The sequence below is a fragment of the Schistocerca americana genome, chromosome 1 (assembly GCF_021461395.2).
Source record: "Schistocerca americana isolate TAMUIC-IGC-003095 chromosome 1, iqSchAmer2.1, whole genome shotgun sequence".
In the NCBI taxonomy this organism is placed as follows: domain Eukaryota; kingdom Metazoa; phylum Arthropoda; class Insecta; order Orthoptera; family Acrididae; genus Schistocerca; species Schistocerca americana.
This window is the reverse complement of record NC_060119.1, coordinates 904,858,831-904,879,571: the sequence shown is the minus strand read 5'-3', so window position 1 is coordinate 904,879,571 and position 20,741 is coordinate 904,858,831. Positions and strand designations below refer to the sequence as shown.

Genomic DNA, 20,741 nt, shown 5'->3' with positions numbered 1-20,741 from the left:
CTCTAAACTTTTGATCATTAAAAAGTGGAGAACATCCTCCTTCCACCTTAAAGCCAATGGCCATTTAGAATGGGTTCAGAAAATGATTGTTAAAAGGTTATCTTACTATGTGAACAAGGCACATAGTGATTGAGATCAATATCTGCCATACATCTTGTCTGCTTTTAAAAGTAGAATCCATGAGTCGGTGCTACACACACCATATGAGTCAGTATAAGGACACACAATGAATTCTCCCTTTGAGTTAAGTAAGTTGCTACCAGGTGTTTATTTGGGTGAAGTGGAGAGTTTAACAAGACAACTGAAGTTGATATTGAAGAATTTTAAAAGTAATACTGAGACTGGTTGAGAGAAGTCACAAAGTTACAGTGTTACTGCCCAACTGACAGGGTAACAGGGTCGTTTGTGAAATCCTGTGATCAAAAAAGTGAAAATAAAATTTTCCCTGCTCTGTGAAGGGCCATACCTATTACCCATTTGACGTACATAGTTGACATGGAAATGCAGGTGACAGACCACTCTGTAATCAGCCACTTAGCTAATTTGATGCCTTATTGTAAAAAAGCTATGTCATACTCACCTGTTATATTGGTAGAACCACTGCAACTCAAACACGGTACTGTGAATTTGTTTCACATCTCTTCCTTTTGCAACATTAATATTAGTATTATCCCAGCCCCCCCTCTCCCCCCTTGAGGCTCAGATACTGGATACATTCTTATAATACTTTCATTACTAGAATGTGAAGAAACTGCTATTAGAGAATGATAGGTTTTGCATTAACTGCAGACCTCTAATTTTCTTCAGCTCAGAAATAAGCTGAGCCATGAGGAAGACACAAATGGCCTTCTGTTACTAATTACTCAGTTACCCTTGTCTATCTGCATTGTAATTTTTGCTAACCAATGTTATCTATTGATCAAATGTTATAAAATCACAAAAAATCAGCACATGAATTTGTTATTCTGTCTCTTGAGAAGATTGGCAATGTTTGTGATTGTTAGCAAGGTTGTAAATCGAATTTATACAGGTAATTTCATGCTTTTGTTATTGCACATACTATAATTTTTTGTGTCATTTGTCGCAGTTTATTATGCAATGCGAGGTGCTCACATTTGTACATACTGGACCCCAGTAAAAACAAATTACATGATTACCTAATTGCAACAGATTACCACATTTGTATTTTTAAAATTTTCTAATACACAAAGAGAAGATGGCTTGATAGAAGAATTTCTGAAAGTATAATCTATTCTACATATAATGGGATAAAAAAGACTGCTTCAAACTGAGTTTCATGATCTTTCTAACTGTTAAATCATTTGTTCTTAGACATTTGTTGTTGCAGTCATAATAACATAAACATATTGATGATACTTTAAAATGCAGCTGCCAAATTGCCATCAAAGCTAACCAAAGGTTGGGAATGGTTGGTGGCATAACGAAGTTGAAATGATGTTATCTTAATGGGATGGGAAAAGGAGCTGTCATTCAAGAATTTATGAAGTAAAAAACTTACGTTGTTCATATAGCAGAATAAATATTAACTTAAAAAGCTCACCACCTGCTGCATGGGCTGTCCATTAAGATTCATAAGGATTTTGTGCTGTCACAAATTAATTAATTTTCACAAACATATCTAAACATTTCACATGGGTGGTATCTTAGGGTGGTAGTTAGGGTGGTAGTTAGGACAAGACCCAGTGGTGGAGGTAAAATTCCATTTACAGCATTAGTTATCCACTCACTTTGGTAATTTATTTGAACTATATCAGGATTTATTGCCTTTATTAATAAACTGTAAACATTCATTAGGCATAAGAGGAAGTAATGTATTAATTTTATAGTATAGTAGTTTATACAATAATGAAAAAATACACAAAACCATACAAATACATTAATAAACCATATAAGATTATAAGGAAGCTTAACAACATGGCATTAACTGGTTTACTTAGTCACAAGTAATAGCTGCTTAAAATAAAAAGATGAAATTACCCACAATTTAACACATCTATGTATGTATATTTTCTAGCTGTTTGACAGATCAACTTTGCTACATTACTGTCAAAAAAATCATTAACTGAAAGTAGAGGTTGCAGACTTAGAGTGTTATGAACTGTTGTTCTGAATCTGTGGTGTCTATTGACAGCCACCATGTCGATAGGTGTCCATTCGAGCTAGTTTCTTTGCCTCTAACTTAGTCAGTGACCATATTGCTTACTTAAATGAGCATCCTGTTATTCTGCTCTAAGCTGTGTGTAATAAAAGTGTACTTCAATCAGAAGTATGGAATCATTTTATTCTCCATTGGATGTAGTGCCACTTCCTTTCATGAGCCATTGGCGTAAACAGTTATGAACAATGGGCAGGTTTAATACCAATGTTCTGTCAATGCTGTCCATGCCAGATGAAATGAGTGTGACACAATCACATTACTCTGTGCAACTGCAGCCACAAAATCATCTTGTCTTGCTGCCAAACACACCAGCACATGAACTTAACCCTTGTGACACAATACTACCATGGTGGGAATGTCACGCCATGCTGCCGACTCCAGATGCCACTTTCTCTGGAAACTACAGATTTACATTCACTTCACCATATGGACTTACACAGATCAAACATGAATATTTCTCACTCCCAAACTCCAGCTAGTATGTGATCTGTATTTCACACAAGAACGCATGTCATTCTGTCGAGTGCACAGATCCTTCACATTTGTGTTTTCAGACAGCTACTGGCATTACATCCACGCCAGTCATCCCAACTTCTACACCTACCACACTGTATGTGTCATGCAGACAAACCACCTCCCACACTGTCGCTAAGACCTCTGGCAATGCCATGCTTGGGACTCTGCTCCTACACTCTGTTCACTGCACTTCACCTAACACTCTCACCACCTGGCTCATCTAAATATGCCAGCACATGGGACATTATTATCGAGCACCTGTCTCATTCACCAGAGGACACAATTTGTCATATCATACATGAATAACAGCTGGGCAACAAATCACTGTCATAGCTCTGGCACAGATTGCATGCCCTCATTGACCTTGAAGTGCTTCAGAAAATGGCAGTATGGACTGTATGGACATTGTGGGTGGTGAAGTTACTCAGAAGCTGCAATTACAACTACTTTTCCATGTCAGTGAGCCTTCAGATGCCCAGCTTCACCTTGCTGGTCAAGTATACCACATGATATGTCTCTGCCAGCTCCTGCCCCAGCGAGTCGCCCTGCATCAGACATAGCTAGCAACAGTGTTTCAGCCACCCCCCCTCCCTAACACGCCAAGGGGTGCACAAGATCACATGTAACACTAGACAGTACCATGCTGCCACCAGGGAGGCAGTTGTTAGCTATAGCAGCTCAGGACCACCAGCCTGCCCCCTCCACTAGCGAGTGGTCCGTTCACTAGTAGTGACGTATAGTGCAGCAGACAGCACAAGCCATTACCTTTGCACACCACACCCTGTCTATATGATATGCTGATTCCACATGACATTTGGCGACACTGCAATAAATTGTTAATCTCCTTGCACATGCAACCCAAAGTTGCTGTGCAGGTCAGTCGAGGTGTATGATCCTGCATCACTGCAACAGAATGCTGCCTCCGAGATCATTCATAATTCCCTGTGTCTTCACCTCTGACAGACCTTACATGCTTGAACTAGCTACTCATACGCTGTTCCTTGTTGACACAGGTATCAATTCAAGTGTCATCCCTCTCTACATTGCCCTTTTAGTCGTCTACCAATCCTGATGTTTCTATGAGCAGCTGAGAGCTCCGATATCACAGTCCGTGGGGCCACTGATCTTCAGTTTCAGCTTCAGCCTGAGCTTCAGTTCTCTTGGAAGTTCCCACATTGTCAGTGCGGATGGCCCAGTCCTTGTGATTGATTTCCTTAGTCATTTCAGTCTCCCACCAGACCTTCATGCAGCTGACTTACTTCACCACACTTTGGGCATGCACATTCCCAGTTCCTTCCCCTCTGTGCCTGCTTCATCTGTGGTTCACAGTGTCCTTCTCATCTGTGCTTCTTCCAAGTGTTCCCACCTGACTGCTTCTCTTGTTATGTCCCTCGGCAATCTCTTGATTCAGTACCAAGAAGTAGATGCATTATGTGCCAGTAATAGCATCCTCCATCAGCTGATCACCAACACATTGGCCAACTTGGCATGTCGCTCTCAGCACAGTCGATGCCATCACTGCTTTGCACCTGACTTCCATCAAGGGTCCTGACAACTCACCTGCCCTTCTTCTTTGCCAGCCTTGCTGACAACACACAAGATCAGTAACTCTCATTTCCCTTGTGTTTTGTGTGACATTCCTCTTCTGCCTCATAGGACACAGTGCTAACCCATCCAGCATCTCTGAACCAGGCATTGACATGATAACTAATAGTACCCTTCCACAGCTTAAATACCATGGGAGGTCCTGTCATCTGTTACGGAGCTAGATCCTTACTGTTAAGAAAGTATGTCATGCAAAGTCTGCTGTGCCCATCTGATAGCAATTGGTCATCTCCAGTTCACCTGGTTCCTAATAAAAATGATACCTTTCGGTTATGTGGAGATTATTGCAGTCTCAACACATGTACTGTTATTGACAAATATCCAATAAATCACATTCAATACTTTGTGCAACAGCTCCACAGCACACAATTCTTCATAGTCCAATGTGCTAAGACAATATTCCAAAGACTGCCATTATCACACCATTCGACCTGTTTGAGCATTGCTTTAATCTCGATGGCCTGAAGCATGTTGCTCAAAAACATGGAAATGGTTTATGGACTCCATACTGTTTTCATTACCATTTTGCTGTGCTTACTAAGATGGTATTGTCTTTTCTTCCACTTCTGCAGAGGAACATGAGTGACACTTATCCCAAATTCCCAAAGTTCTTTCAGGAAACAATGTAGAGCTCAACCACAACAAATCACAACTTCAATACTGTAGTATCACATTCCTTAGCCATAATGTCACCCACAGTTGAGTCCATCCAACATCAGACTGCATGCCTTTCTTTAATGAACTGCCTCTGCCAGAAACTTACTATGATCCCAGACAGTTTATTAGCATGGTGGACTTTTTCTGTCCTCATATCCCTCACGCTGCAACTTTTCAAGCTCCTCTGACAGATGCACTGACAAGTAAAAACTCCACCAGCACACACAAGGTACAATGGTCTGAGAGCATGACACAAGTGTTCAGTGACTTTAAGAGAGCTCTTAGTAACACCCTCACACTCACACTCCCAGTGACAGATGCTCATATCTCCATTACTGTGGACATGAGCAAATCTTTGATTAGCAATGTTTTACAACAACACATTGGTGACAACACACATCTTTTCCAAAAAACTTTCTTCCTCACAATGCAAATGCTCAGCCTTTGTTAGAGTACTGTTAGCGATCTACAAAGCTGTCCGTCACTTCGCTCAGGACATAGAGGGGCAGAGAGGTCGCAGTTTTCACCGACTACTGGCCACTCACAGATGTTGGGCAATCCCCCTTGTTCCCAGCACATGGACCTTGTCTGCCATACACTATTGATGTCCGCTACACTGGCGCACAAACATCATCATGGTTGACTATCTGTCACATGTACGCCAGCCGGAGTGGCCGAGCGGTTCTAGGCACTACAGTCTGGAACCACGCAACCGCTACGATCACAGTTTCGAATCCTGTCACAGGCATGGATGTGTGTGAGGTCCTTAGGTTAGTTAGGTTTAAGTAGTTCTAAGTTCTAGGGGACTGATGACCTCAGAAGTTAAGTCCCATAGTGCTCAGAGCCATTTGAACCATTTGTCACAAGTACACTCTATTTCCTCCCCACTCAACCTAAATGAACTGGCTTGCCTCCGAGCGCAATACCTTGACATCCAAGACTTTTATGTGGTACCTCCTCCTCTTTGATCCTTGAACCATCTCTCCAGTTCTCCTATATTGGTTTTGTGTGACAAATCTACAGGTACACCCCATCTGGTAGTCACCACATCTCTTCAACTTAAAGATTTTTTGGTCTTTAGAAAGCTGGCACACCCCGGTATAAAGGCTACAACTCATATGGTAACCACAGTATTTTACTGGCCTGGAATTCATAGAGACTATTGCAGTTGGGCTTGCACATGTTTAAACTTCCAATGCAGTAAGGTTAGCTGTCATGTCCAAAAGGCAGATTTTGCCACATCCATTTCGACCTGGTCAGTCCTCTGCCTCCTTCTGATAGATTTAAGTACATCTTCTCCATAATAAACTACAGCAGCAGATGGGTGGAAGCCCCTCTACAGACATTTCAGTTAATTCAGTTGTGTTAGACTTGTCAATACGTGGCTTTCCCATTTTGGCTGTCCCTCCTCCATCACAACCAATTGAGAAGACAATTCAAGTCTCTATTATTTTCCAAGATGTGCACTTCCTGTAGTACCAACAAATTTCACACAACGACCTGGCATCCTCAAAGTAACAGGTTGGTTGAGTCTTGGCACCACACCCTGAAAGCTGCTCTCTTGCATCAGGCTGAGTTATGGGCCAAAGCCCTGCCTTGGGTGCTACCAGGTAGCTTCACTGCTTTCAAAATTGACCTTGACTCCTCACTGGCTGAGGTCCTTTAGGGCAGGCCCCTGTTACTTCTGGCCAAAGAATCTATTCCTCTTGCTCTCCCTGATCTCCCTACTCTCTGAGTGCATCCACTCTCACATTGCTTAGCTACTTATTCCCAACTCTCATCCCCTTTCACACTTTGGCTAATCTTACACAAAGTCCTTGACCAGTGTGAGCTCATTATGCTCCACAACAACTCTATTTGTGCAGCCTTGCAGCCCCCATACTCAGGGCCAGTGAGAGTACTCCGCTGGCCTGGCAATACTATGGACATTTACAAGCACAGCAAATGCCAAACTGTTTTACTTGTCAGAGTAAACCTGCCTGAGCACTGAACGAGGATCCTCCGTCACCTCTGCCTTAAATAAGTTTTCTGCAAGTGTCATCTCCTCCTGTGAGTGCCTAGGTCTGCAGGCTTCCACATGTAACTGTGCTAGTGCGTCCTCAAACTCGTAACTCGAGTGCTGCATGCAATGTACCCCCACTTCTTCCCCCCTCCCCACCTTTCCATGCTCTCTTACGCTCATCTCCACAAGTGTTGAGGTTTCTTTTCTATGATGCCTGCTCCACGTGTACACTCTGCTACAAGTGCTGCAATTCAAGTGTTTCCTCTTATAGTGCCTTCTACTACATTGCCATCCCCCATCCCTTCCAGCATCATCACTTTCTGTCTCAACATTTCACCATGTATCATCAAGGATCTCTCCCTGCAGCTGTGCAATGGCACATTTTTCATCCTTTACATACCCTCACACTTAGCTGATGCTCCAACCACCTCCCAGCTTCCCACTAGTGCTGATGATAACAACATCTCCACATTCTTCAACACCAATGGCTGCCTTACAGTCTCCATTCCTCTCAACCAGCAACCTTCTCTGGCTCAGGGTCATCTCATACCCTTGTCCCATGCAGGTTGCTCATTTCACCTGCCACCTGGCTACAAGAATATCATCTCCTCCATCAGTGTTGAGGCATCACCCTCCATGAGAAATGCTCCAACCATGCCTTCCATCATGGCCAACCATGCTATGACTAGCAACGTTGTTGTACTGAATTCCTGCCAACTGCTCACTCCAACCATTGCCCAATGCATCTGTGGTTGTCATCCTCCCCCATGCTCCACCTCCACACTGTTGGGGGGAGGGGGGGGGGGGCAGGGGAGTCCTCTGCGTTGAACTATCAACAGCGGCACCATCAATAGCTGTCCATTCTTTGAGCTAGATTCTTTAACTTAATTGGTAGCCACATTGCTTACATGTATGTTCTTCCTGTTATTCTGTTCCAAGTTATGTGCAATAAAAGTGTACATCAATCATAAATGTGGATTCATTCTGATGTCCACTGGGTGAAGTGCATAAATAGCCACAAACCTCTCCAGTGGCAAGGATTGTAATTCAAGACACAAGTTAAACTTTTCCACCACTGTCACAGGAGATCTATCACCTGTTTTGATAGCTGGGGATGTCTGCATTTCACTTTTTATGAGTGTTGTAACAGAATTTCATACCTAACATAAAAGGTTTGCTGACTTTCTTTTACGTAACTGAAACTGATTAAAGCACATTGACTGAGAACATTCATAAGCTTTACCTAGAGGAAGGGAAGACATGTTTACAACTGTCCTGATTTTTACTTAATGTTATTATCCCAACTGCCTTCTTCTGGAGTGATAGAGCACTCTTACATTCAGCTACGTTGCTTCACTACTATAATATGTATGTGATGTGAGTATGAAAGAATGCACAGTGCACTGTTGAAAGATATGGCATTATTATTAAATACCCTATTTTTGTTGAGGGAAATACTACATATGAAAGTTTTCCACATACATCTGCAATGTGTTCTTTCCAGGTGACTCTGTTGACAATTATGAAATCAAGGAGTTTCACAGCACATACATTATCCTAGAATCAAATGTCACCAAGAATACATAATTTTTCTTATGACTTATCTTCATTTATTTATATTTTGTGAAGCATGAACCACTCTTTAGCCACACCGAATAACACATCTGCTTTAAGAATTGCATGAGGAAGTCTTTTGAATTAGATACCAAGGTTGTATAATGTACAAACAACATGATCTTCCCATTACAGACCAGATCATTTACAAGTGTTAGAAATAAGATAAGCCTAAGTACAGATCCTTGGGCACACAATATTCCAGATTGAATTCCCAGGACATTTTTTTGGGCAGATACAACCTGTCTCTAGTTTTATATCTAGGATCTTCATCTACATCTACATACATACTCCGCAGTCCACCATACGGTGTGTGGTGGAGGGTACCTCATACCACAACTCGCATCTTCTCTCCCTGTTCCACTCCCAAACAGAACGAGGGAAAAATGACTGCCTATATGCCTCTGTATGAGCCCTAATCTCTCTTATCTTTGTGGTCTCTCCGCCAAATGTAAGTTGGCGGCAGTAAAATTGTACTGCAGTCAGCCTCAAATGCTGGTTCCCTAAATTTCCTCAGTAGCAATTCATGAAAAGAATGCCTCCTTTCCTCTAGAGACTCCCACCTCAGTTCCTGAAGCATTTCCATAACACTCATGTGATGATCAAACCTACCAGTAACAAATCTAGCAGCCCGCCTTCCTCACAACTGGAGTCCATTACATGCTTGTCCCACTTCATATTGCTCCGCAATGTTATGCCCAAATATTTAATCAATGTGACTGTGTCAAGCGCTACGCTACTAATGGAGTATTCAAACATTACAGGATTCTTTTTCCTATTCATCTGCATTAATTTACATTTATCTATATTTAGAGTTAGCTGCCATTCTTTACACCAATCACAAATCCTGTCCAAGTCATCTTGTATCCTCCTACAGTCACTCAATGATGACACCTTCCCATACACCACAGCATCATGAGCAAACAGCCGCACATTGCTATCCACCCTATCCAAAAGATCATTTATGTAGACAGAAAACAACAGCGGACCTACCACACTTCCCTGGGATATTCTAGATGATGTCCTCACCTCCGACGAACACTCACCATCAAGGACAACATACTGGGTTCTATTACTTAAGAAGTCTTTGAGCCACCCACATACTTGGGAACCAATCCCTTTCGCTCGTATCTTAGTTAGGAGTCTGCAGTGGGGCACCAAGTCAAACGATTTCCGGAAGTCAAGGAGTATGGCATCTGTCTGATACCCTTCATCCGTGGTGCGCAGATATCATGTGAAAAAAGGGCAAGCTGCATTTCGCAGGAGGGATGCTTTCTAAAGCTGTGCTGATGCATGGACAGAAACTTCTCTGTCTCAAGGAAATTCATTATATTTGAACTGAGAATATGTTCGAGAATCCTGCAACAAATCTATGTTAAGGATATTGGTCTGTAATTTTGAGGATCCGTCCTTCTACCCTTCTTATATACAGGCATCACCTTTTTTCCAGTCACTCAGGACTTTCCGTTAGGCAAGAGATTCATGATAAATGCAAGCTAAGTAAGGAGCCAATGCAGTAGAGTACCCTCTGTAAAACTGAATTGGAATCCCATCAGGACCTGGCAATTTATTTATTTTCAACCCATTCAGTTGCCTCACAACCCCAGGAATGTCTATCACTATGTCCTCCATATGGGAATCTGTACAAGACTCAAACAGCAGTATGTTTGTATCAGGATAACACCAGCACCGTACCACTTCAGCTAGGAGTAATGTTCCAGCAAATGACTTAACTTCACAAACTTTTATTGTTATACATTATTTTTCTTCATATACTTTCATTATCTTTCTTACCAGTACAAATATTGCAGAAGTGGCAGACTGTGCTTTTGAAAATCCATGTTGTGTATTGTGAAATATGCTGCTATCTTCAAGGTAGATGAAAAACTTATGTTTCGTTACAGATTCTGTCACTTTAACCCAAAAAGGAGCTTTGGTATTGATCTACAATCTGACTTTTTAGTTGATCATCTTTTGTTAAACATATTATACAACCTATTTTTAAAAAGGGTAGGAAAGCAGAAAAGGAAATTACTTATTTATCATTGGTGCTGACATTTCTGCAATTTCAAAAATTATGTTCCTTGGTATAACACATGAAATTTAGGAATATTGTCCTGTTTGTGCTAAAAATCCAGGATGCGTCATGTCAGGTCTGATTTTCAAACCTATAATACAGAGAAATATTTGTACCAATTACAAACATGTTGTGTTTACATTCTTTCTCCATGTGCCACTCATAATACATGCAGTTTCATTGTTACTGTCAGGCAGATATCACTGATTACTTGACAAGTAACTTTCTTGTAGTTATTCATTTTGTACAAGTATTTGAACATGAACATTTTTTTTAAATTTGAGTGTGGCTGTTCCTTATTAGTTCCAGTTGTTAGCAAACAACTAATTTTGGAGTTTTTATATGTTTTTTAAATGATGGTGACAAGTGGTTGACTGATATATGAGCAGTGGCTTTATTTCCAAGGAAAGAAAGTGGATTATAAGGATCATTTCTAAAGATAATTTAAGTGATGGTTTTCAGTGGAAGTGTTGTATTAAAGGAAAGAATTGATGTGACAGATAGGTCTCAATAAGGGAAATGCTTGGCTTGCTGGTTGCAGATTATCAGTGACCATTATTGTGTGAATGACTTTGGGAATCCCTATATACCAGTAGTGGATTAGAGGGACTATAGCAGAGATGTTTGTACCTCTGAATACTTACAGAAAAAATGATAACTCAAGAGCAAAAATGTTATTTGATGACTGATAATTCCCTGTTATGAAAAAGTAAATGTGGCAGCATGAGTATGTTATGAAGTGGATAGATAATCAGTGCTTTTCAAAGAGGCAATGTTAAATATCTTTTTTCATAGTATGAAAGAGAATTCAGAGAAGGTACTGCTGTGTCTCAAAAAGAGAACTTATTTCCAGTCACTCACAGCTATAGTTTGGAGGCATCACTTTGTAAACATTAGTCTATTTCCTCCTATTGCTCATGTATTAACTCTTTCTCATAAGCTAAAGTGTATTATGAGAAAAATGCTTATGTGTTCTTTTATTTTCCCACTGCTAATTCACAGTTTGTTTTATAATAATTTTCTATCAAATATTATTAAACTGTTATTACTTGTCGTGAATGAAAATTAATACTACATCAGTATCAGTAATTTGCTAATTCCGTACTTATTTCATAAACGCAATTTAATGTCATATGACCATTGAATATCCATGTTAACCTAAGTTTCTTAGCATGTTGTTTGTTATTATATGTTATCATCCATTCAAGATATTTTAATGACATTGTAATAACAGATTATAAGATTCAGTGATTCCAAAGGTTGACCATTCATTGGCAGAACACTTACCTCTAAGTAAATTACAGTAAATGAAAATCAGTACAGAGATCATACTCATCACTGATATAAATTGTAGAGGATCATATTACACTCCAAGAAAGCAAATACCAATATTGATGATTAATGTTCATGGTGTTTATTTTTATCATTTGTGAGCTAATTAAAACTATAATATGAATGAGATATGAGAGATCTAAAATGAAAGGAGTTTTATTTGAAACCTATCTTAACCAATTATTGTAAGCATATTATGAAAAGGACAGTTGCTGCTCACCATACAGTAGAGATGCTGAGTTGCAGAAAGACATAACAAAAAGACTATCGGAAAGTTAGCTTTCAGCCAGCAAGCCCTCTGTCAAAAATAAAGTTAATGCCTACACCATTTATTAGTTTTGTGTTCATATTCAGAAGGTTCTTCCATCTTTTAGTAATTTTTAAAGAATATAGTTTTTATTTCTGAATAGAATGGTGAAATTTACTTACTAATATTTTGAAAAGGTTTGTTTCAGAGGGGTATGTCATTTAGTGGATCAGCCCTTGTTCCATGGGCAATTGCAGAAGGTCAGCGAGAAAAAGCTGATAAACTTGCTAGTCTTGTGGGATGTAAAACACATTCCTCTAAAGAAATACTGGAGTGTTTAAGAACTAGACCAGCAAGGCAATTAGTTGAGATGACACAACATTTTCAGGTACTGCAGAACATACATTTTTATCTAAAGCTCAAGACTGATAGATTAACATGTCACGTTTCTTAACACCTCCACTTTCAGAGCAATTTTGTTACTGAAAATAGTATTTCATAACAAAGATAACAAACTAGATTAACATGTCATGTTTCTTAACACCTCCATTTTTTGAGCAATTTTGTTACTGGAAATAGTATTTCATAACAAAGATAACAAACATTCTAGATGTGTGACTATGTCACAATGATAAGTATTCAGACTTTCTGGCCATTAGCAATAGTGACAAAAAGCTGGAAAATATTACAGTGATTTGATCATGCACCAATAACACTTTTGACAACAGCCACAGAACTCCCTTTTTTGTTTGTGTGATGCTTCTATAAATTGATTACACCTTAAGAAAAAAAAATAATGGAAGTCCAAACTGATGAGAAGACTTCCTAGTGGCAGGGGAATTTTGTTGCATACTTTCAGTCAGTAATAGCATATTGAATAATGGAAATGAGCGTACGCCATTGTGGGCCGGGAGTCCCCCATTCGGGGAAGTTCGGCCGTCGAGGGCAAGTACTTATTGCATTCAACACCACATTGGGCGACTTGTGCGCCGTAGATGGTGATGAAATGATGATGATGACAACACAACACCCAGTCCCTGAGCAGAGAAAATCTCCTGCTCCAGCCAGGAATCGAACCCGGACCCCTTGGCATGGCATTCCGCCGCACTGACCACTCAGCTAACAGGGGCAGACCATATTGAATAATGTTCCGGCATAACTCATGTTTAAGGAAGAAAGCCTTCAGTTCTCAGAAATGTGCCGTAAAAATGATATGTGGTGTTCACCCATGATCACCATGTAGACACCTGTTTTAGGAGCTAGGTATTTTGACTACTGCTCCACACTGTATTTATTCCCTCATGAAGTTTGTTGTAAATAATCCACTACAGTTCAAAAGCAACAATGATGTATATAATTATAATACTAGAAGATAAAATGACTTTCACTGTGCCACATTAAGGTTGTCTTTAGCAGAAAAAGAGTTTCACATTGCTACAACCAAAATTTTTAATCACTTACCCAGTGATATTAAATGTCTGGCAGACAGCAAAGTAAAATTTGAAAACAAATTGAAAAAGTTTCTTCTTGAAAACTTCTTATGTTCCATAGAAGAATTTCTATAGCTGTAATGTGTAATAGGTTTTTGCTAGGAATTACTAACTCACAAAAATAACTTGTAAAAAATTAGTAGCCACATTAACAAAATAAATTGTAATGTGAGTATGAAATGACTCATTCTGCACTAGTATGGATCATTTTGCAGATGATCCATCAAACATGAAACTAATTAACTAACTATTTGGGGATAAATACAAAAGATACACTGAATCATGCCCACAAAACTAAAAATTAAATTTTATTATAGGTTAGAATGCTATTGAGTCAATATGTTCATAAACTGAACAAATATAAATGTCTTAATTGTACTCTCCAACTGTCTTGCATCATTTTACAGTCTTCAGACTGAAAATATGTTCTTCACAATACCATCCTTTTTACAAAACAACCTGGTTTTTAGCACTCTGCTTATCAAGATGATCTTAGTTTATTTTTTATGGACCTCGAGGCAAGACAAGTCATTTGTGGGACACGTACTTCTGATAAAAATGACACTTCCTGAAATTGTAGTTACTATGATACAACAAGAGGTATGATCCATCTAAGCAAGCATAAATACATCCTAGCATTAAAAATTATTTGTGAAACTAGTGGTAACCAGAGTCACATTATTGTTTGTATATTAATTAGCCAGAGTGTTATGAACATTTGCTAATAACATGTTGAGCTATCAATTGCTATAAAAACATCTTCTGCCTGTTGTGAAATTGGTTTTTATGTTGGCAATATACACTGACAAAAAAATCACAACACCAAGAAGGAGTTGTCAAACATAACAAAAGTTGGTACCGATTTTTCTACTTCTAACAGATGATGTCTATTCAGATTTTGCACCATTTGAATAAGAGTGTCACTAGTAGCACCACTACGAGAGGATAAAAGTCAGGTTTGCTTTAAATGCATGCTGTAATGATTGTGAGCTTTAGTTATCTCTTGAGAATGGACTTGGTCAGTTGATGTTAGTCAAGAATGCCTTTAAGGCAACAAAGACACCAGTATTAACAATTCACACAGTTTGAATGATGTCATGTACAAGGGCTCTAAGAAGCTAGATTTTCTTTCTGCAATACTGCAGAAAGTCTTGGCAGGAATGCAGGTATATAGCCATTGTACATGACTGCTTGCAGCAGTGTTCACAAGAATGTATGGTTGCAGGTGGTCACTAGAATGTACGGTTGCAAGAAGACACATGGCACTACTAAGAGGGAATGCTGTTGTGTTCAGTGTATGGCTCTGGCAAATTGTACTGCATCTGCAGCAGTAATTTGAGCAGCATTTGGTGACAGGTTGACACAACAAACTGTAACAGTTCAGATACTTCAAGGACAGCTCCAAGCCAGATGCCGTGTAGTGACCATTCTACTGAACCCAAACCACTGCCATTTGTGACTTCAGTGATGTCAAGCATGAGCCCATTGGAGGCGAGAGTGGAGCTCTTTTGTGTTTTCTAATAAAAGCCGGTTGTACCTCAGTGCCAGTGATGGCTGTGTGCTGGCTGGGAGGCCAGTCGAGGACCTGAAACAGCCTGCCTGCTTGTTGGATGCACTGGACCTCCATCTGAAGTTATGGTCTTGGGTGCAACTTCGTATGACAGGAGGTGCACTCTCGTGATTATCCTATGCATTCTGATTGAAAATTTGAGTGTCAATGTGGTGATTCCTGTTGTGCTGCCATTCATTAACAGAATCCAGGAGGTGTTTTCCATTAGGATAACGCTCACCCACATACAACTGTTGTAACCCAATATGCTCTAGTGAGAGTCAACATGATGCCTTGGCCTGCTCAATCACTATACCTGTCTCCAATCGAGCACATATGGGACACCATTGGATGACAACTCCAGTGTCATCCAGAAATAGCATTAACTGTCCCTGTATTGACCGAAAAAGTGCAACAGGCATGGAACTCCATGCTACAAACTGACATCTGACACCTGTACAACACAATGCATGAATGTTTGTGTGCTTTCATTCAAAATTCTGGTGGTTTTACTGGTTATTAATGTATGAGCATTTCATAGTTGCAATGGTTTATATCACACTTACATTAAACTGTAAACTTGCAATGTTAATCACTTAAATACAAGGGCAATCCCAAAAGTAAGACCTCCCATTTTTTTATAAGCACATAGACCTGTTTATTTCTACAATGATATGCATCAGTTTACAGCTTGAACATTTAGCTATTTTTCGACATAATCACAATTTCTGTCGATGCATTTTTGTAGACGCTGTGACAGTTTTTGTATGACCGTGTCATACCAGCTCACCGCCATGCTGTTCAGAAAGTTATGAACCTCTTCTTTCACTTCGTCAGAGCTGAGTCACTGGGACCACAATTAATGTTGACAGGTACTGTGAGACTGAAAAAACTCAATCAGGCGATTCAAAACCAGAGATGACAAATGTTGAGCAAGGGCATACACATTACCCATGACAATGCTTGCCCACACATCGCTCAGCAAACCGTTGCTCTCCTGAAACAGTTTCAGTGGAACATCATCACCCACCCACCCTATAGTCCTGACTTGGTGCCCAGTGACTATCACGTGCTCCCTAGGTTAAAAGGACATTTGGCTGGAAAGCGATTCAGTTCTGACGACGACATGAAAGAAGAGGTTCATAACTTACTGAACAGCATGGAGGTGAGCTGGTATGACATGGACATACAAAAACTGCCACAGCATCTACAAAAATGCATTGACAGAAATGGTGATTACGTTGAAAAATAGCTAAATGTTCAAGTTGTAAATTGATGTAAACCATTGCAGAAATAAACAGATCTATGTACTTATAAAAAAATAGGAGACCTTACTTTTGGGGTTACCCTCGTATGTTACCTAGAGAAATGTACTCTGAAATTTCATTGCTCTACATTAATTACACTTTGGTGTTGCAAATTTTTATCTTCACTGTATACGAACATTATTAAGCATTTGTTGGGCAAACTGTGCAAATTATGAAAAGGTGGCTTGTGAGCCCATAAGATGGCACCCAGCAATTTCATTATTTATTGATCCAGGGATCATCTCACAAACATATAAGATGTATCTTGATAATACAGAGAAAATAGATGCTCAAAATGCCCTACACCTAAAATATATAAGTATGTTTTTGTGAGGAAAGGGCCTTCCCTTTCCATAGTGTCATTGTGTAGTATTATAAGTTTCTGAGATGGTTGATAGCTGTTTTTTGGAACCTAACATCAACTGTGAATTATATTTATTTTCATGTACTTATGGTCTTATGGTATGTGAAGTTGTTCAGTTAACAAATATAATTTCTCATACTGAAAGCATTTGGCATCAGGTGATGCAACTCATTATAAAAATGTTGGACTAGTCCCGAAGCATCATCATACCCTCTGTTATATCTCAGTGGACTGCAGTGAAATGTCACCCACAGCATAATACTGTCATCACTAACATATTCATGTTTTATTCACTCATTTATCCATTTGTCATGTCCTGTACATCCCATCATGAATTCAGCTGTAATTGTTAAGTCGTAGCAAAAAATATGCTTAACTCAACCAAGTAACCTATCTTTGTTGTTGCAGATGGCAACCACAAATCATCATGTAAGTGGCTTTATGATAGTCTGTGTCAAGTTTATAGCTCCAGAGTCCCATCCACAACATTGTCCAAATTACTTTTACCTTTTCAATTCATAGTGTCTTCTGCATTCAAAATGGCTACCTATTATGCTTTGCAGAACAGAGAAGCATCTAAAAAATGTATTGTAGGAAGAGACATTCAATTAAATGATTGTTCATAAGAGTTTTACCTTCATTAATCCAACACTGGCTAACACAAATTATAGCAGGAAGTACATACACAAATCTCATCATTTCTGTGACACTCTTTCTCAGCTGCCATGATATCATGATCTGTTATTAGTATCCTTACACTCAGTGAATTGTGACGCTTCAATTTCTGCAGACATAGACCTTGCCAGGTGCTGTAGACACTATATGCTGAGCAGGTATTTGCACTTTCATTTGTATTTTGGCCAGTTTACACCCATTTAAGTTCAGTCACCTACCATCAAGCAACCAACAAACAAGACTCACAAGCTATTCAGTGCCTCTGTTATATAAGCTAGGACTTTATTTCATTCCACTATTCCTAACAATGTCTGTCTTGTTTCTCTCTACCTTACACCAATCTCACTGGCTGGTCTTCATTCCCCAAAGCATACCTCATACCTACTTTCTGTCCTTGTCTATGACACATAAAGTCACAATCTTTTTTATTCATTTTTTTAAAAGTTGTATTCACTCTCTACAGTTATTTTAGAATTCTTGAGAGTACTCAACCTTTCTTGAGCTTTTGTAAGAACTAAATAAACTTATTATCCATTCTGTAATCACAGTTTTCAGTTTTGGGGAGGACAGACACTACTGTAAACCTATAGTGAGGCAATCCTCAAAGCAGTGAAATATGACAAGAAAAGATAAATTCATAATTTATGTTTACAAAGAACCTGCTATGCTCATGTTCCCTCCACAGATTCTAAGTGAAATTGTCGTGAAGAACATGCAGTCAATAAAAAATTGAAAGTTATTTTTGTATGCAAGCAATACAAAATTACCACAAACGAGTAAATAGGCACAGATTCACATCAAAGTATGTAAGTTAATTTCTAGGCTGATTTGTACTGCTGAAGGTGGGGAGTTTAAAGTCATATGTGTGTGTGTACTTATAATTGAAGAAAGTAAGACTTGGACTAACTGGTAATAAATATTCTTGTTTTTTAAGTGTGGTACAACAGTCTACTTTACTTTTTTCTTAGATGTGGCGATACAATCCCTTTACCCCATTTGGACCAACTGTTGAAACAGCAGGAAGCACCCCATTTTTGGCTAAACAGCCAGCAGAACTTATGGCTGAAGGTTCTATTCAAGATTTGCCTTGGGTCACCAGTGTTACAACAGAAGAAGGTGTTTATCCAGCAGGAGGTGAGACTAGTGCTTCCATGGAAAATTTGTAGTAATAGATTTTATTTACCATTAGACTGTTTTCCCACTGCAGTGCACATAACAGAATTATTCAAATGCAAGCAGGATATGGAGAGAAGGCAGGTATGTTTACAATTGTTTATGTCTTCATGTATCACTTTTTGTGAAGTAGAACAGTTACAGCATGTTTGAAGATATGTGGTGTTTTGTCATTCTTTGCATAAATTCTAAAAAACTGCTTTGCCTCCAGCTAAAAGTTTAAGCAGAAACACAACCAGCTCCAGGTGACTATATACACTTAATGTAACATTATTTCCAGATGTCATTATCTTTGTTTCTGATAAACCTCCTGGATAATAAATGCTTCAAAAGAAAACTTCAGATTCTTGTACAACTGCCTGCCTGTTGTCAGACATATCAGCCACTTCCCCACATAATAAAAGATATTTGCTAAAAGTATGATCATCAGCTACTATAAAAAGCATTGGATTTTGTTGAAACACAGCAATAAGCTGACTGAAAAGGTGCATACGTCAAAATGAATTGCTTGCAACCCATGAACAGATAAATAGAATTAAAAAATGAGAATGAATTTTCATTTCATTTGTGTATCACATATGTTGAGAATGTTTCTGAATCAGTTTAAACAAAATGTATAAAAACAGCCAATGCTAATAATGAGAGAGTGCTACAGCTTACACAGTGAGAAATTCAGAACTGAAAGGTTCTTCAGGCAAGGAGACTGGATAGCTTCAAAAGTGCTTAGCAGACCAAGAGGGAGTTTTCACATCAAAAATAGGCAAAATGAAGAATTAATTCACGTTAATGGGACATACCTCATCCACTTTCATTTTGCTGGTAACATTATACTGCTTGCCTCCAATGCAGTTGAACTTCAACAACACATGTAGGAACTTAATAGGCTAAGTTAGAAAATAGGACTTGACCTAGAATTAAAACTAAAATTATGTGCAGTGTATTTCATGTATGGCACAAGCATTCGGTATGGCATTGCCCAAGAATTAATACTAGAAGGCAGGGTGCAATCACCACATATGCTCCAGCCCATTCCTTGGACTGCAGCAGGTGAAGTGTGGGTTTTAGCCAGACCAGGTGAATGAGGAGCAGCCTTGTAAGGTAGTCTGAAAAAACTATTGCTTCATTTAGCATTTCAGACAGCTAAGCACAAAGCCAAAGTGAAAGCGTATGAAATAATGGCAGTGCATTCACTCATCAGCTCAGGTAGACAGTTCCTATCATAAAACCACATCATAATAATGTCATATGCACATTAACATGTATACTCTTTACTCAGTCAGAAAACTTTCCATTGGCATATGGATACTTACATAACAATTTAAAATGTTATTGGTCTCAGACAAACACTCTTTCATTGACTTTGCAGATATGTATCATAAAAGTAAATTTGGAACCAGCCCAAAAGTTAATTTGAACATTATGGTGCTTTACTAAGCATGGCACTGTGGGGCTACAACCCACAACTGAATACTGGCTTCATAAATATCATAATGTTATTTCTTTAATGAGCAATGTAAAACAAGGAAAAAAATACTCAGGAGTGAAAACAGAGAGATCTCACAAAATCAAGGAGAACACATAAACAAAGATGCTGTTACTTCATCCATCACATAGACACAAAGAAAATCCACACTGTCTGCTACTTATGTCACCATGCAGCCCCTCTCCTGCAGAGTGGAGCTCCTGGAACAAAATGATACATGTGAAGAATTTCCCACCCGCTCTCAAACAAACAGGCACCAGTATCAGTGAGTGCGTGAGCTCATTCAGAGGAAAAGTGCTTGTTGATGTGGGAGTGCCTGCAGTGGGTGACTCCATTGATGATGATGGCAGGGTGACAGTTAGAGCTGTTGAAGTGGGGACTTTATCAGCAGGGAAAAGTCTAGGAGTAGCTGTCGGCCTATGGAGAGGCTGTCACTATGCAGTGTCATCTCACAGAAGGAGATATACTGAT

At 39.2% G+C, this 20,741-nt stretch overlaps 1 protein-coding gene across 1 annotated transcript in view; it reads left to right on the top strand.

The window, feature by feature from the left end:
* LOC124547608 (venom carboxylesterase-6-like) overlaps window positions 1-20,741 on the top strand; it is a gene marked incomplete at its 5' end in the record, with an annotated part of 214,939 nt that overhangs the window by 77,023 nt on the left and 117,175 nt on the right. The window contains 2 exons of the mRNA XM_047125118.1: window positions 12,427-12,617; window positions 18,583-18,748. Coding sequence (XP_046981074.1) covers window positions 12,427-12,617; window positions 18,583-18,748 — 357 coding nt within the window. The remainder of the gene's footprint in view (window positions 1-12,426; window positions 12,618-18,582; window positions 18,749-20,741) is intronic.